The 16,818-nt window shown below is 46.7% G+C and overlaps 1 protein-coding gene across 1 annotated transcript; it reads left to right on the top strand.

The window, feature by feature from the left end:
• The first annotated feature begins 310 nt into the window (after window positions 1-310).
• On the top strand, window positions 311-8,325 carry OTP (orthopedia homeobox). Its single transcript, XM_038532084.1, has 3 exons — window positions 311-459; window positions 1,741-2,150; window positions 7,795-8,325. Exons 1-3 carry the CDS (start codon window positions 423-425, stop codon window positions 8,323-8,325), a joined length of 978 nt encoding a protein of 325 aa, XP_038388012.1. The 5' UTR covers window positions 311-422.
• The last annotated feature ends 8,493 nt before the right edge of the window (window positions 8,326-16,818 follow it).

Below are 16,818 nucleotides of genomic sequence, written 5' to 3' on the forward strand. Positions count from 1 at the left end.
GAAGCGCTAAGGAGGCCGGGCGCGGAAGCCCGGGGCGAGGCCCAGGCGCCTCCGCCGCGTTGGCTGCTGCTCGCGGCTGGAGCTGCCGGGGCTGCGGCCACCGCCTCCTCCGGGCGGGCGCGGGCGGGCGGGCGGGCGGGCGGAGCGGGGGACTCTCCCGGCGCTGACATTTGCAGGCTGCCCTCCTGATTGGTCCCCTCGCCGAGCTGCTCACGGGTTCATTCAACTGTTAAGCACCTCCCCGTCTCTCTAAAGGACATTATAATGCAAGAAGCCCCCTTTTTAACCACAAACCGAATTTTCTTTCATTTAGGTGATCTATATATATCTATATCGTATAGCTTATAGCTTATATCTATTTTAAATAACTTAAAGCCGCTAAAATTTGGGGGGGAACAGCTTTCGCCCTGGAGCGGTGCGCGATGCTGTCTCACGCCGACCTCCTGGACGCCAGGCTAGGTGAGTGCGCGCCTCTCGCCCGGGCAACCAGGAGAAGCCGGGGCAGGAAATTGTCAATTTGTTCCTTATTTTACCTTAATGCGCCCTAAATGGACTAATTTCTTTAAAAGTAATTGTGCTGCATTAAAGTTTAATTTGATTTAACATCGTCTTTAAAAAAAAATCTATGGAATATGTAGATCCAAAAAAGGACTAGGGAAATGTTGTTACTTTTTGTTTTTCCTTTTTCCCCCTTCCTCCCTCTCCCTTATTATTATTAAATTTTTTTTGAACTGTGATCTACCCTGAGATAATTTGTTAGGAGGTGTTTTTCTTTTTCTCTTCCCCCTCCTGTTTGCTTTGACTTGGGATTTTATTTCTCCCCCTTTTTTCTCTCTGTCCCTATTCCCTCCTTCTCTACCCCTCATCTGAGTATGGTTGAATTTGTAAAAATCTGACATCAAACGAGAAGCCGCTGCAATCAAGGCGGATTTTCTAAGTGTGTTCATTGAAAAAGGAGAAAAGCCAAATTCATCCCCACAGGCATTCCCGCCTGCAAGGGACTCAGCGTTGCCAATGGCTGAGAGGAACGCGCTTTTTTATTTCTCCGGAAAGAAAAGTTGAATTCTCGAAAGTTTGATTCACTGTTCTGTCTATAGAGTTTCCTTAATGCGGTCTGCGTTGCTGGGCTCTGGGTTTCCGGTTTGGGAATCTTTGGTGATGGATGTGACTCCATTTTCCAAACACTTTCTCTGATTTGAGGGGGAGGCGGAGCTGATTTGGGTTGATTTCAGAGGGCGGAAGGCTTGGAGAATTATTTATCTTCCAAAAGTGAGAGGTAATCGGCCGAGGGCCGGAGGTAGAGTTCGCTAAGCTGCCTAGACGCAGGTGGGGCAGCGACCAAGGAATCATTTAATTTTCTGTCTTTCTTTTCTGCCCCCTCCACCCGGTGCAAGGATTGCTCTCGCGTTCCTGGGGCGTCAGGGGTACGGTTCATGAAAGGGACTCGGAGGCAGGTTTCTTTGCCGGGACTGGGAGTGTTTCATTGCGGGAGATACGAAAGCATGTGCTGTTTACTCCGGGAGCTGGCTGCGGACAGAGGGAATGGGGCCGGGACGTGGCCTTCACGCCTGGCCGTCCAGATTCCGGGGAGGCCAGCAGAACAGCCCCGGAGTTTCCTCCGTAGGGCGACCTGGGGCGCGGAGGGAGCCGAGGACGGGGCTGCAGGAGGACCGCGCGGTGAGGACAGTCCCTCCTGGCCGGGCCGGGCGGGTAGTGATGGAGATCCCCTTGCCTCCTCAGGTATGAAAGATGCTGCCGAGCTTCTGGGCCACCGGGAGGCGGTGAAGTGTAGGCTGGGCGTGGGGGGCTCCGACCCTGGGGGCCATCCGGGGGACCTAGCGCCCAGCTCCGACCCAGTCGAGGGAGCCACTCTGCTGCCCGGGGAGGACATCACCACAGTGGGCTCTACGCCGGCCTCGCTGGCGGTGAGCGCAAAGGACCCGGACAAGCAGCCGGGGCCCCAAGGCGGCCCGAACCCCAGCCAAGCCGGCCAGCAGCAGGGCCAACAGAAGCAGAAGCGCCACCGGACGCGCTTCACCCCGGCGCAGCTCAACGAGTTGGAGAGGAGCTTCGCGAAGACTCACTACCCCGACATCTTCATGCGCGAGGAGCTGGCGCTGCGTATCGGGCTGACGGAGTCCCGAGTGCAGGTACACCGGGCGTGGGCGCGGGGGCAGAAGCCCAGGAGGGGGGCGACTGGGGCCAAGGAAGAGGGGCCTTTGCCCGGCCGGGGGCCTGGGCTTGCGCTTCGGCGGCCTGTGAGTTCCACGGACAGGCAGGGCCCCGATCTCCCGCCAGCACAGCCACATTCCCACAGAAATGGCTCAAAAGCGAAGCCGGCGTCGTTCAACTGTCAGGTCGTCCGTTTCGTCCTGAGAAGGGGAGCTCCGCGTCTCCCGGCCTCCGCGTCTCCCTGGCGGCCACGCTGAGCGCGCGCCTCCACCGCAGCTCGAGTTATTGACAAGTATTTCATTACCCCGTAACGAGCTTGTGTTAGGCGTCTGGATAAATGGGGGAATGCAACAATTACACCGAAAACTTGAAAGGGGGAGAAAATAAGACATAGTGGCACCTTCAAAAAGAATCCACACCTGCGTTTCACGGTGTAGCTTTATTCTCCTGAATATCACCCTCCCACCGCTCTCAGGCAAAATACCCCTTGCTTTGATGCTTGCAAAGGCTTTAAACTTTGATGGTCTACCGGGGCGCTGAGGGCGGCTGGAGAGATCCCCCCAGTCTGTGAGCCCTGGTTTTCCCCTAAGGAAACTGGGGATGGCGTTGGGGGAGGGATGAAGGCTTTCTGTCGTAGATATCCGATCTGAAGAAGGGACATTTAGGGCAGGAAAGATTGACAGATACTAGACGAAATCATTACTCACCCCTTGTTTTCATCCAACGACCCTCCAAGTTGTAAATTATATATAACTTACAAAGTCACACCTATAACTTTCCTGAAAATTGGGGAAAACAAGTATAAGCCCAGGCATCTCAGGGTTTTTTTTTTCTTTTCGCTTTTTGTTAGAATGAAAACAATATACCATATTTTATGGATAAGCGCTGGAGGTGAAATTCCAAGGCGCACAGTTAGTCTTGAGCTATCCAGGGTTCTGAAAATCTTCCTTTCCTGTCTCGGACGTGGTATTTTCCCTCCGTCATGCTGGGTGTCAATTATAGCTCTAGGTGCTTTAACAAATTAAGTTTAAAGATCTCAGCTACTTTACATTTGATCTAAGAAGTAAGAGACAAGGCGGCCCATAATCACAGTGTTGAATATTTCTGTCTCTGTGCGACATTTTAAAGATAGTCTAACCTGGAAAAATAGCATGTGCTTCTGTTCTAAATAGTCAGCAAGTGAGTATCATCATTGGGGACTTAAAGTCGTCAGATTAATAAAGAAATAATCGAGGTATAATATAGATGAGTATTTTTCCTCAATAGAAGTCTGGGTGGTTTCATTAGTGAACTTTGGAAGCCCTGAACCATGGGGGCCATTGAAATGAACACCCAGAGTGTTCATTGCATTGTGCAGCTATATATTATTAATGCTTAAAAAAAATTTTTTTTTGCCTACCTTCTCTTTTTTAAATCTGAAGTTGAGTCCAAACCTTAACAGAAATATACAATTTCAATACATCCATTACTGCTAATGATAATACTGGCTTGTTAAAATCTTGTAGGTTCAAAATTCATAAATTTGCTTTTTCTCCCTCAAGAGAAATACTACCTAATAATTTTTGTTTTAAAGAGTAAAATGCTGTTGCTTAATGCTTAGACATAATGGTAATTAGTTTAAATTAAAATAGAACTTAGAATCACAAATAAAATATAATTGGACAACTGACTTTATGAAAAAAGAAAATGAGGTCTATTAAACTTTATTAGGTCTTCCAAAGGTTAATGGCAGTGATTCTTTTAATAGAAAAAGTTGTAAATGAAATAAAATACAAACTATGTAATAGAAACAGTTATTTTCAAAAAGTACACAAAAGAATAATCAAGAAGAAAAAGACAAAGTACTTTAATTGTTCTAGCATAATGTTCAACAAAAGATAATAGCTTGAGGCTGCTGATAGGAACAATTTAATAGAATGGCAATTTCAATATTTTTAAAAATAATGTTTCATAGTTTAAAAAGTAATCAGATCAACATAACCTTCTTAATTAACATTTCAGAATGATTAACATTATGTAATGTAATGCAAAAATAATTTATGGAAAATGTATTTACTTCACAATTCACTGTACCATTGCTCCTTGACCAAATTCAAATTAAATAGTAATTGGTTTATGTTCTTATATGATGAGTACTTCATAGTTTTCCTTATAGTTAACAGATTGCCACACATTCTTTTCAGTGTGTAGGCCACTGCACTGATTAAAAATGATCTAAACATTTAATTTATTAGAATTCTATGTTTTTAAAGATGCTTTTAAATTCTGGACTAACTGATCCAACATACTTATTTTTATCTCTATCTGGTATATATCATGCTTATAAGTATTTATTAAAGCACCTCTATTCACATGGAGGCCAGTTCCATGTCTGATATCGCTCCCTTTTTCTGGCTAGTGTAATAAAACCATTCCTTTTATAGCATGCCATTATTAGAAACCAATTTCAGAATTATTTATAACCTGGAATGGCTTATTAAGCAGCAATGCGAGAATCATGCAAATTACGCGATCAAATGCAATATAATAAGCATAATCATTAGTCTCTAGCACGGATTAATTAACTTTCAATATTTTATTTACATAAAAACCAAATCAGTGAAATAACTTCTGCACAGTCAGGCTTGCCTTTCAATATTTTATACGAACAAAAATAATGTGCTGTAATTCCATTGACCGTGTCCCCCAGAATGGCCCTGTCACCTGCCACATCTTAATAGGGGGACAAGCTGAGAGTATTTTCTAGTTTTCTAATGGAATGAGAAATTGCATTTTCTTCCTCTCCCAGCACTATTAAAGTGTAATGAATTCGGCCCAGAGTTCACGGCTGGCTGATCGAAATGAACCTGAGATCTCGGCTTTAATACAGCTCCCCAGATTTCCTCCCAAATCTTCACATTAATCATTTGCTGGATTCCAATGAGATCTTCATAAAGCGTTTGCTTCGAGGGGGAAAAAAAAGTAATATTCTCTCTTTCTCCCTCTCTTTCTCTATTTCTGAGCCATTTATAGTTGGGGAATTAAACGGGCTATATATTTTAAAATACATTTACAGTATGTCTATATTACTGTAACAGCAGATATCATGAAAGTGGATTTTTAAATTCCAACCTCCATTAGATTCTCACTGTTGTATTAAGCATTTTCTGAGAAGAGCTGCATTTCAAACTGAGTACAAAGTTGGCCCGTGGCTGCGGTTAATATATTTTCTGGAGTTGTCATCTGTGCATTCTCAAAATCTCCCTTAGGTTTTGCCTGCATTTTAATCCGTCATGCTCTAGTTTTCAAGTGGAAACATTCACATTTTTAAAAACATATGCATCATAGCTTGGAACGGAGGTGCTCAGACCCCATGCAGATTTTTTTCCCCAACCCCAGTAAGCCATGAAACATAAAAAATTTTGTAGCCATCATTTGACTACTAACCCTCAAACATAATTGAGCACGATTTTTCGATTATTCCTATAATATTTAGTTCTTTAACAGCTGTTCTTTTCCACCTGTGCCTGAGGTTCAGAAACCTGTCTAGCGAGTGGGTTTTCTATTTATGTTCTATGGGGGCAATCCCCCCCCCACCACCTTCTTTCTTTCTTCTGCTTCTCTTTCCACTCCCCCCCCAGATGTCTGCCACTCCCATCTCCCACTGCCCATTCCAAACATTTAAACATTTCAGGACTCACTGATGCTTTGCAGGATGTTAGTAGCCCATTTTTATTGATAACTTTCAAAATATATCCGGGGGCAGAATGTGAGATGGGACCATTTCAACATAGACACTGTCCCTGTCTAGAGCTCCATCCGGTCTACCTCCCCCTATTCCAGCTTTGGATGGGGAAGGCAACGTGACCTGTGACTGCAGGTCTCCTCGCTACGCTTTCCTTGGCTCCTGCGGGCTACTCTCTGCTCGAGGCCTCTAACAGCTCAATTCTCAGGCAGCGGCATTGATCCCAGTTACTATTGAGGGCCCCCGCAGCCTCATTAATCCGTCGCACCACCAACTCAAGGGGCTTTAGCAAGTAAGAGACTCGGCATCTTTATACAATCCGGAACTCAGGGTAGGCAGAAACATGGGAAATAGGGTAGAAATCAGAGAAAGATAAAATGGTGGGCAATGGCACGAGGATGGTAGTAAGGCGAGGGCCAATCCAAAGGCGGGCGATAATTCTAGATTGCAATGCCGTTCACACTGTTAAGTGTCTCCATTTGCACGGGTGTAACACAAGTCTGTGGATAGCTGGCTTACTGAGAAGGGGTCAGGTGCATCCTTTATCTTGCAGAATAAATACTAAATATTAGCTTGGATTAACGGGTGAATAATCTTTTGGTAATGAATACAGTCAAATTGTGTTTGCCAAATTCTAAGAGGAGACTCAGTACCTGAGCTGTGTCTCGCATCATTTATATTTGTGCACAGTAAACCTCGGACTGACTAGATGTTAAACTGCAAGCCTGCCAGGTAGGCGTGCTGGGAATTATTTTGTTAAAAAAAAAATCAAATTCAAACATGAGGAGATGGGAAGCTACCTTGGTCAGGCAGCTTACTTGACATCTTTCAGGAGAAACTTTCCTTCCTCTGTGATAGTGGATATGCCACTAGTAGGCAAATGTCTGGTAGGCTCAGAAATTCAGGGTTACTGTGAATAAAGAACGAGTAGAAGGTTTGTTTTTATTTGGAGTATACTTTGTCAAATACACCACCTTTAAAAAGGTATATGGATATCGGGTCTACGCAAAATCAAATTTGATTCATGGCTAGTGTGAGCTTTAAACTTGAGTTTCTTTAATTTGTGGTCAGAAAATTTGCTTTCAGTTCATAGATGAAAAGGATGAAACAGAGAGGAGGGCTTGAGGAGTTGGAGGCCTTGTAGTCTCGGGTCCTCAGTAAGTTCCTGAAAATAGACTTGCAGGCTCCAGGGCTCGGGGCTTTGGCAGCGGGTTCCAGCGCATCTGCACAGCTCAGATGAAAGGTGCCCTTAGAGAGGTTTGAGCAGGAGGCAAGGAGACATTGTAGCAGCAGTACCAGTCACTAGGAGTCACAAGTCACAGCGGCGACCCAAACGACACCGTAGCTCAGTGCCGCTGGCTTTCCCGCATGGATCACTATATTAACCTCTCCGCACTGTCATCCGTGGCGTTAGGGGCTTTCCTTTGTCTTTCGATTTTGAAACTGGCTGTGTCGTCCACGGCCCTTCATCAATTTCCAAATTTCCAGCGTCTCTGAAATTTCTCTACCCCATCAGTGTTATAAGGCACGCTATTAAGCCACATGGGTACACATGTTTATCTTCATTTGTACACCGGTGGGTCCAATTCTGACACACGCCTGCCTGCAGACTTGCGCACGTAAGCAGTGCACGGACTGTGGCGGCGTGCAGCGGCGCGGTGTGTGCACCGAGGGTAAGCGCCCCGGGGCACTAGCGCCCAGGACCCCGGAAGGGGGCCCTTGCTCAGTGCAACCCGCCAGTTGTCTCGAGCTGCGAAGACCCGCGGCCCGGGCCGGGGGGCGGGGGGGGGGGCGGCGGGTGGAGGCACGCGGGGCACGCGGGGCGCCCGCGCAGCGCTCGGGCCCGCGCCTCCGCCGGCTAACGGCGCCGTGTGTGTCTCCCGCCCCGCCCGCTCCAGGTCTGGTTCCAGAACCGGCGCGCCAAGTGGAAGAAGCGCAAGAAGACCACCAACGTGTTCCGCGCGCCGGGGACGCTGCTGCCCACGCCGGGCCTGCCTCAGTTTCCGTCGGCCGCCGCCGCCGCCGCCGCCGCCATGGGCGACAGCCTGTGCTCCTTCCACGCCAACGACACGCGCTGGGCGGCGGCCGCCATGCCGGGCGTGTCTCAGCTGCCGCTGCCGCCCGCGCTGGGCCGGCAGCAGGCCATGGCGCAGTCGCTGTCCCAGTGCAGCCTGGCGGCCGGGCCGCCGCCCAACTCCATGGGCCTGTCCAACAGCCTGGCGGGCTCCAACGGCGCGGGGCTGCAGTCGCACCTCTACCAGCCCGCCTTCCCCGGCATGGTGCCCGCCTCCCTCCCCGGCCCCAGCAACGTCTCGGGCTCGCCCCAGCTCTGCAGCTCCCCGGACAGCAGCGACGTGTGGCGGGGCACGAGCATCGCCTCCCTCCGCCGCAAGGCGCTAGAGCACACAGTCTCCATGAGCTTCACCTAATGCAGCCGCGCCCCGCCCCCGGGGCGCCCCGACGTCCCCCGGCGAGCGCCCGGGCCCCCGCTCCCTGCCCCGGCGCCCCCCCGCCCCTCCCAGCCCCCGGCCCCGGCCCCGGCCCCTGCCACTTCCCGTCTAGCGCTCCGCTCCCGCGTTCGCCGTCGGGCTCACCCCCGCCCGCGGGCTCCAGCCGCCCCCGCCCCGGCCCCGGCCCCGGCCCCGGCCCCGGCCCCGGCCCCGGCCCCGGCCCCGGCCCCGGCCCCGGCCCCGGCCCGCGCTGCCCGCGCTCCCGCCCTCCTCCCGGCCTCCGCCTGGCGGCGCGCTCCCCTCCACCCGCCCGCGCCCGCGCCCGCGCCCGCGCCCCCGGCCCGCGCCCCCGCCCCTCCTCCCGCGCCCGGCCAGAAGCATCCTTCCCGCCATTTTACTTAACAGGGAGTCGACTCAGGATCTGAAATCAGACACCAATGGACTGGTTTGTGGGCAGAAACACACCCCCCGCACTCTCGCTCACTCTCAGACACTACACACACGCCCGCCCCCCCCTCCCCCGTGCACCCAGGTCACACACGCACGTGCTCAAGGGACAGCACAATGTTAGGGATTTTCGTCTTAAAGGAGGACAAGCATCTGAGGGCCCAACTGACATCACTTGGTTTACCCCTGTCTTCTCCGCCCCATTCCTGTTTCTTTCCTCTCCCGCCGCCCCACCCCTGCCCCATCCACGCAGCCCTCCGTTGGCTTGCAAGAGAACACCTTTCTCTTACTTTTGTTTTCTTAAGCACAACTGTGTGAGGTCACGGAAGGGAGGCTCCTCAGGAGGCACCTGCCGGTGGACTGGGCTGGAGCGGGGGTGGACTGGGGCTGGAGCGGGGCTGGACCCGGGCTGGAGCGGCCTGGAGCGGTCACGTGACGAGGAAGAGGCGCTCTCACCCATTTTGATAAGTCTTTAAAAGGAAGAATAAAGTCAAGTAAGAACATTTTCCTTTTGTAAAAGTAAAAGCCACATCTCTCTTCCGGATCCTTCAGGACTGGGGTTCGTTTGCTTCCCTTCCGTCCCTCTCTCCTCGCTGCTCTGTGCCCTAGGCTGTGTCGTGGCGGCCCGGCCTGGCCGCCCCTTGGCTGCCCCCTGGCCGCCCCCTGGCCGCCCGGGGCACGCGGACCTCCACAGCCCTGCGACTTTGTACAGAGAAACACAATCAGCTCTTTCTGCATGTGCTGGTCAAATCCAAACCCAGAGAACAGAAGCGCTTTCGAAGAATGAACAAACATGTGAAATAGGATGTTTTGTGTAGATAAAGCATTCTTGTTACATACTGGTCAATTTGTGATATGTTTTAACTTACTGTCTGTGCTTATTTATGGAATTTGGTTTTCTTAATAAATGTTTGAGCTAATATAAAGCATATTATTTGACTTTTCCGGACAAGTTTATATCAAGTTAAATGTAAATGGTTAAAATAAAATCATTTTCAGTATGTGATACAGAGAATGATGGGTTCTGTGGTGACTGAATTTCAGGAGCCGGGCTCGCGGCCGAGGGGAGGAGAGTACAGCGGGCGGGACCCCGGAGGCCGGGTTCAGGGTCGCGCTGAGGGGCAGCCCAAGCCGGCGCCGGCGCCGGTTGGAGGCCAGGCCTCGAGGCCCGAGCCCGCAGGCCTGAAGCGGGAAGGCCTGACGGGGAGGGTCTCGCGCGAGCTCTGGGCCTCGCGAGGCTTTGGGCCGGTGGGCCTCAGTGCGCAGCCAAGGCCGCGAAGGCCGCCCAGATGGCTGAGAGGCTTTTCCAGTGAGCTGTTGCCCTGGGCCGAGGGGTGGTGGCCCTCCTGGGCGGGCTCCGTGCTCCGCAGGGCAGAGAGGGCCGCAGCTCTGCCCTCCAGCGTCACCCAGAGCCACATCTGGCCGCAGGTACACAGTGGACGGGAAGGGCCCTGGTGGAGGGGGTGGGGGTGGCCTCCCTCCGTGCCCTGGGCCTCCGGGCCCTGCGCAAGGGGCCCCGGTTCCTCGGTGACCACGGGGGCTCGGCTGGCTTCGGGACCCGGACCGGACTCCCAAGCCCTGGACGACCTGGCTTTGCGGCGTGCCCCCAGGTCTTCCTGCCTGGCCTGCACGGCTGCGGGCTCAGCCCTACTACAGGCACGTGCTCGGAGGACGCCCCACACGGTCCCACACGGCCCCACACGGTCCCACACGGCCCCACACGACCCCACACGGCCCCATACGGCCACCACACGGCCCCACACGGCCCCACACGGCCACTACACGGCCACCACACGGCCCGACACGGCCCCACACGGCCACCACACGGCCACCACACGGCCCGACACGGCCCCCACACGGCCCGACACGGCCACCACACGGCCCCCACACGGCCCGACACGGCCCGACACGGCCCCACACGGCCACCACACGGCCACCACACGCCCCCACACGGCCCCGCACGGCCCCGCACGGCCCACACGGTCGTGACGATGGCTGCTGCCTCGGGAGCCTGGCGGGGAAGGTTGTGGGTGTGCTTTAAACTTGGAGGCAAATCAATACCACAGGCTTTCTTTGGAAGGCTAATCAAAATCGATCTCGTGGTTTAGAATTTAAGGGCCATTATAGGCATTGAGACGCGCCCACTCCCGTGGGAAGATTTCTCATTTGGTTGCCACGGAGTATAAATCCTAAACAGACCCTTGCCCTACAGTATAGTTTTTGTACCACGGGGCTACACGTGGATTTCAGGAACTATTATAATCGTTGTTCAACTGAGAGCACACTGGAATCTCCTCGAACGCAAGGACAAAAAGGCATGATTTTCTATGATAAATATTATTTCTTCATGTTACCTTAGGAATTTTAATTAGAGGTAAAATTGGTGAGTGGGCTCACAGAATATTTAAATTCCCCTTTTCTAAAGGATATTTTAAATCTAAGGTTAAAGTATTAACGTAAAAACAATGTTCATTCGGGATTTCATATAAAAATGGAACGTTTCTATATTTTAGAATTCTAGAATTTAGCAACATAATAACTGCATTTCTGAAATACCTGTGGTGAAAAATACCTTTTCTTGTTTTTATATTTCATCATATTCTCTCTTAACATAGTGCTGTTTTTTTTTTTTTTTGAAAAAATCGAAATCGTGGCTCCTGTAATCTCAAGTCACATTTAAGAGATCAGTACAAATTACAGATTGCTTTACCAGTGAGCATGGAAGGTTGTTTACAAGGATGCTAATTTTACAGCTTTTTTATGCTGCTATAAAGCATAACTTTATGATGTAGGAATGCAATAAAGGATGCTAAATGGAATCTTTAAAAATTGTATTTCTCAAAGGCAAGGGAAATCTTTCATTTGAAAAAAAAAATGGGCCAACTCAGAACACTGATGAGAAGTTACAAATCAACTGAAGTGATAGATGCTTTCAAAGCTACTTATATTTCATAATATAGTGGTTATCAATATTATAATGGAAGTATACAGAATTTTTTCACTTGACCTGACTTTAGAATAATATTTGTTTCTATAGCAATAGATTTCTATTAAGAATCCTGAATATTTAAATATTGTGCATGCTATTAGCATAAGGGAAGGCAACCTAGTCTAAATTGTAAAAGTTGACAGTTTAGTGAGGAAAAAAAGCAGAGAATGAGAATCTCAATCATAAACCTAAAAGATTTCTACATTTTGAGGTAGGAAAAAACCCTAAAAACGAAATAATGCTTCTTATTATTTTTTTTACTCTTTTAGCAGCAGCTGTCTCAAAACTATTAAAATTATAATAATAAATAATTGCATATAATAGAGAATAAAGATGAAAGACAATAATGATGACTAATATTAGAACACAAGGTAGATAAGTACAACATACTGGTTGTTCTGCCTCTAACAAATTGTACTTTTTGTTAAGTTGCCTGTTTGGCATTGAATACCTATCACCACATGCTGGCTAGAAAAAGTCAAAGTTTATTATGATGTTACTATGTGATTGATATATTTGAATATACATATTCATCCTTGTGTGTATACACATCCTTGTGTATTTTTCTCAAGATTGGTACTGAATATATGTGGTATAATATGATGGCATAGTAATTATGTTGCACTTAGTTTACCTTTTGTTGACGGTGAAAGAAATAGGATATAGGAATTCAGCCTAATAAAGATGATGTTAGGTATTAAACACAAAATAGGATGAAGAGCAATTTGGGTAAATCAAGGTAGTTATAGATGGAGAATACAGCGGAAATTCTAACATTGGAGTAATTTATGTTTGATGTCCTCGGTGACTGCTTCCTGTAAAAAATGAAAATGTTTTTAATGTGTGCTGTGGACTTTATATTTCAATTTTTAGGATAAAGAAAAAACTTAACCCACAAAGATGTGTCTTCTAGTAATGGCAGTAGTTAACCTGTCAGTTGAAAGAATGTAACCTTCCTTTTCTCCTTTTCATGACATAAAGGTAATCTCATCTGAGGGCATTTATGTGAAGAAATAACAGCATGGCATGGTGAAACTACTGGCTCATTAATCCTGGCATCTACTTCCTACAGGGTTCCTTGATTAGTTAGATTCATTCATTGGGCATTTCGGAGTTTTTGATTTGTCACCATTGACTAGGTTCACTGAGTTCAGGCTAAATTGAGCCAGAAGCAATGTTTATTAGTAATTTTGTAGTACAGGCTACCCTAATAATTCAGCCCAAATATCTCATCTGAAAAATATCCATTCACCCTCGCTTCTAATGTGGGTTGCAGCTGTGTTCGTAGGGAATTGAAAGAATACAAGTGATTGGGCATGTCTTTTCTAAATTATTAATATGATGGCTAATAGCTGTAAACCCATCCTCATATCCAATGCAGAAATTATGATTAATTTTAAAAATAAAAGCAGCAAGAAAGAGGGGCACCCCCTGCTTGGCTCTCTGCTCTCATCAGTGCAGAGCTTTTGGTACAGGAACCATGGCCTATTTAGCATGTGGTCATTACAGAGAGAAACAGAATAATGCCTTTTGCGTTTCTTCTTGCATGCTCTCAAAAGAAGGCATGGATTTATAAGACTTACTAGAAAACACTTTTAAGGACTTTTAGGCGTGAGCTACAAAGAGGCCCTCTCTTGATTTTGACAAAGTCGTAATCAGTCTTTAAGCAGGCATAATTAGTTGTTTGTGCAGTTAAGCTGCATCTTCTGTCCACATGCTCAAATACTGCATATATCCAAGTTCGCATCTGTAAAGCCGAGCTGGATTTGAGACAGACTTGTTGCAGTTGCTCACCCTGTGCCACAATCCCTTTTAGCTGTGAGTTGAAGTAATTCACAGGTACCAGGAATAGATAATTCACCCACATGACATATAAAGTATCTGTTCTTTATATCTTTCATTGAAATGTCACAGGGCTCTATCTGCTTTTGTTCACCATCATTATTGAATCTATTTAAGATAAACTCAAACAAGGTCAGACTAAGAACTCTAGAAGCCCTTCTCATAAGATTATATGTGATGCTTATGAAATTAAAAAATAAAAATAATAGTAAAACACAAAATATAGGTATATTGACAGTGAAATAAGTTCTTTCTGGATTTTATAATTTTGAAATTCTGAATGAGTTCAGTGAGGCTTAATTGGTTTCTCTTTTTGCTGCCCTTGTTTTATTACTTATCATGTGCTTAATCTGCCACTGGTACTCCCAACAGTGATTTCAGAAATAGTATTTTCAGATGGTGTTTATTACTTTCCCTCTAGTACCTTACATTTGAACCCCTGTTTTTCAGTGTTCAGTGTACTCTCCCTTTTTAATCATAATGTCACCTTTATGAGTAGATATTGTAATCCCTCCTTTAGAGATGAAGAAATTGAAACTCATAGAGACTAAATAACTTGCCCAAGGTCATATACCCAATAAGTGGCAGAGATCATTTTTTTAAGTCAGGTCTTCAGATGTTTCAGGAATACCATTGTATATGTGACATGTAGACATTGTTCTTATTCTTAAAATATTTTCAGGGAAGAAACTAAATTGCTTCCTTTACTTACAGGCTTAACAATCCAGCCTTGTTATTTAAACAGTAGAGATGATTTTTTTTTTTTTTTTTAGTACAGATGATTTTTAATGGGACGTGGTAGCTACATTAAAGGTAAACATGGTTTCAAGAGTCTAAAAAAAGGCCTTTCCTCTTGAACTTTACCCACTCTGTGGAAATGAATTCAAGATGGTTCTACCAAGCGACTGAGAAGGCTTTTTATCGAGTGAAGAGTCTTTATCAGTGGAGTTGTCTTCTCGTGACAGGAGCTCTGGAGTGATGTGACAAGAAACTTGGGAACTGGCTCTGAGAGTACTTTGAGGGGTGGGTGGCATACTAAGGAAGAGGGGGTGTTCTGACTTCCACAAGAGAGAGCATCCTTGAATCCCTTGGTGCTACAGATATGTTCCTTGTCTTTCCCTGCAAGATTTTATAGGGAGATCTTTTGATGTCTTTTGATGTATTACATTAAATGGTCACAACTCCGGATAAGCTGTTTCTCATTTTTCTGTCTTCCACATATTAGAAATCCCCTGTCCATCATGGTCATTAAATCTCAGCGTTTGAAGGGATATTTGAGATCACCTAGTCCTGGTTCCTGACCACAGTTGTTTTTTTCTTTTCTTGCCAAGTGGACTTGTAGATTCTGGTAGATCACAAGACAAATCTCCAGTGTTGGCCCGACAGCCAGGAAGTCCCTCATTTTATTGACCTTGTCTGCTTTCTTTTCTTGTTTCTATATTTTTGCTTCATTAGGACTTTACATCACATATCTTAGTACTGATGATTTTTATTTTTAGTGTTCTATTACTATTTCTATCAGTGTAACACTAAGTTATGGTATGGTACCACATAATCCTACCTCTGGCTTTACACAACTGGGTTTATTTCTTGCTCACAAAAACTCCACTGTAAGTGAAGTGATTGTTGAGGACAGTTCCCCTTCATGTAGTGTGACTCAGTGATCCAAACTGTTCATTTTGTGGTTTGACTTCCTCAGTATAGGGTTTCCATCATCTTTGGGGAAGGAAAAGGGAGAGCTGGAAGGCTGTGAATTGACTCTAATGCTTTGGCCTGGAAACTTCTGCTTATGGTCCAATAAGCAAGACCTAGTCACATGATTTCCTCTAATTGCAAGAGGGCTGGCCATGGATTTTCAGTGAGTAGAAAATATCTCTGCAGTCTTACTTTCTCTGTCATAAGCAGCCGTAGCTCTCTTATTTGAAATGTTTTTCATACTTATAAGTCAACAACTACTTTTTTGTGGTTACCAGCCAAGCAGTGGAAATGGGAGTGCCAGAGAAATAGATGATGTACAGGTCCTTTAAAAAAAAAAATTTATTTATTTATTTGAGAGAGAACAAGAGAGAGAGAGAGAGGGAGAATGAGAACAAGGGGAAGGGGCAGACAAAAAGAAAGAGAATCCCAAACTGACTCCCCACTTAGCGCAGAGCCTGATGTGGGGCTCAACCTCATGGTCCTGAGATCATCAGTCAAAACTGAGAGTTGGATGCTTAACTGAGCCACCCAGGTGCCCCAATGTCCAAGCTCCTGAGGAGCCTACATACAGATGGTGAGACAAGACAAATATATATATTTAAAGATTTTATTTATTTATTCATGAGAGACACAGAGAGAGAGGTAGGGACACACAGAGAGAGGCAGAGACACAGACAGAGGAAGCAGGCTCCATGCAGGGAGCCCAAAGTGGGACTTGATCCCTAGACTGGGATCATGCCCTGAGCCAAAAACAGACGCTCAACCACTGAGCCACCCAGGAGTCCCAAGACAAATATATATACCTTGATATATATATATATATATATATATATATATATATATATATATATATAGTTTTAAAAAATATTTTATTTATCATGAGAGACAGAGAGAGAGAGAGAGGCAGAGAGATAGGAAGAGGGAGAAGCAGGCTCCATGCAGGAAGCTCGACGTGGGGCTCGATATCTGGTCTCCAGGATCCCACTCTGGGCTGAAGGCGGCACGCTAAACCGCTGAGCCACCAGGGCTGCCTGACAAATATATTTTTAGAAGAAAACTACACAAGACTTTTTAATGGTTTGATCAAATGCTAAGTATTCTGATTTACATAATAAATGTAGTGGGAATGCAAAGAAGTAGGAGATCATTGGGCCTAGAATTCCTGGACAAGGCTTCCTGAGGGAGCTGAGCCTCATAGCATAGCAATGTGTCCCTTTAGGATTTTCTTCTCCAGTTACTGGCATGCTGTGACTTCTCTTTGTGGGCCTCATTTTCAGGTCGATAAAGTAGGTGTGGCATATTTATCTGTTATTACTAAGTTTTCTATTATCATCTTAAATTTGGAGCCATTGACCAGATTAGGTCTATAATGACCAGGACGAGCTATGGTGGACTATTTGCCATACCCACATTAATAACCATTTATAATCTCATACAGTGTCATTACAGTATCACTGATGAATAGTATATTCACTGATGGATACAGCATCACCAAA

Source organism: Canis lupus, chromosome 3, assembly GCF_011100685.1.
Source record: "Canis lupus familiaris isolate Mischka breed German Shepherd chromosome 3, alternate assembly UU_Cfam_GSD_1.0, whole genome shotgun sequence".
Classification (NCBI taxonomy): domain Eukaryota; kingdom Metazoa; phylum Chordata; class Mammalia; order Carnivora; family Canidae; genus Canis; species Canis lupus.

Coding starts and splice junctions, on each gene's coding strand:
- OTP (XM_038532084.1), top strand. CDS start 423: ATGCTGTCTCACGCCGACCTCCTGGACGCCAGGCTAG. Junction 460..1,740: donor CCTCCTGGACGCCAGGCTAG/GTGAGTGCGCGC, acceptor TTGCCTCCTCAG/GTATGAAAGATGCTGCCGAG. Junction 2,151..7,794: donor TGACGGAGTCCCGAGTGCAG/GTACACCGGGCG, acceptor CGCCCGCTCCAG/GTCTGGTTCCAGAACCGGCG.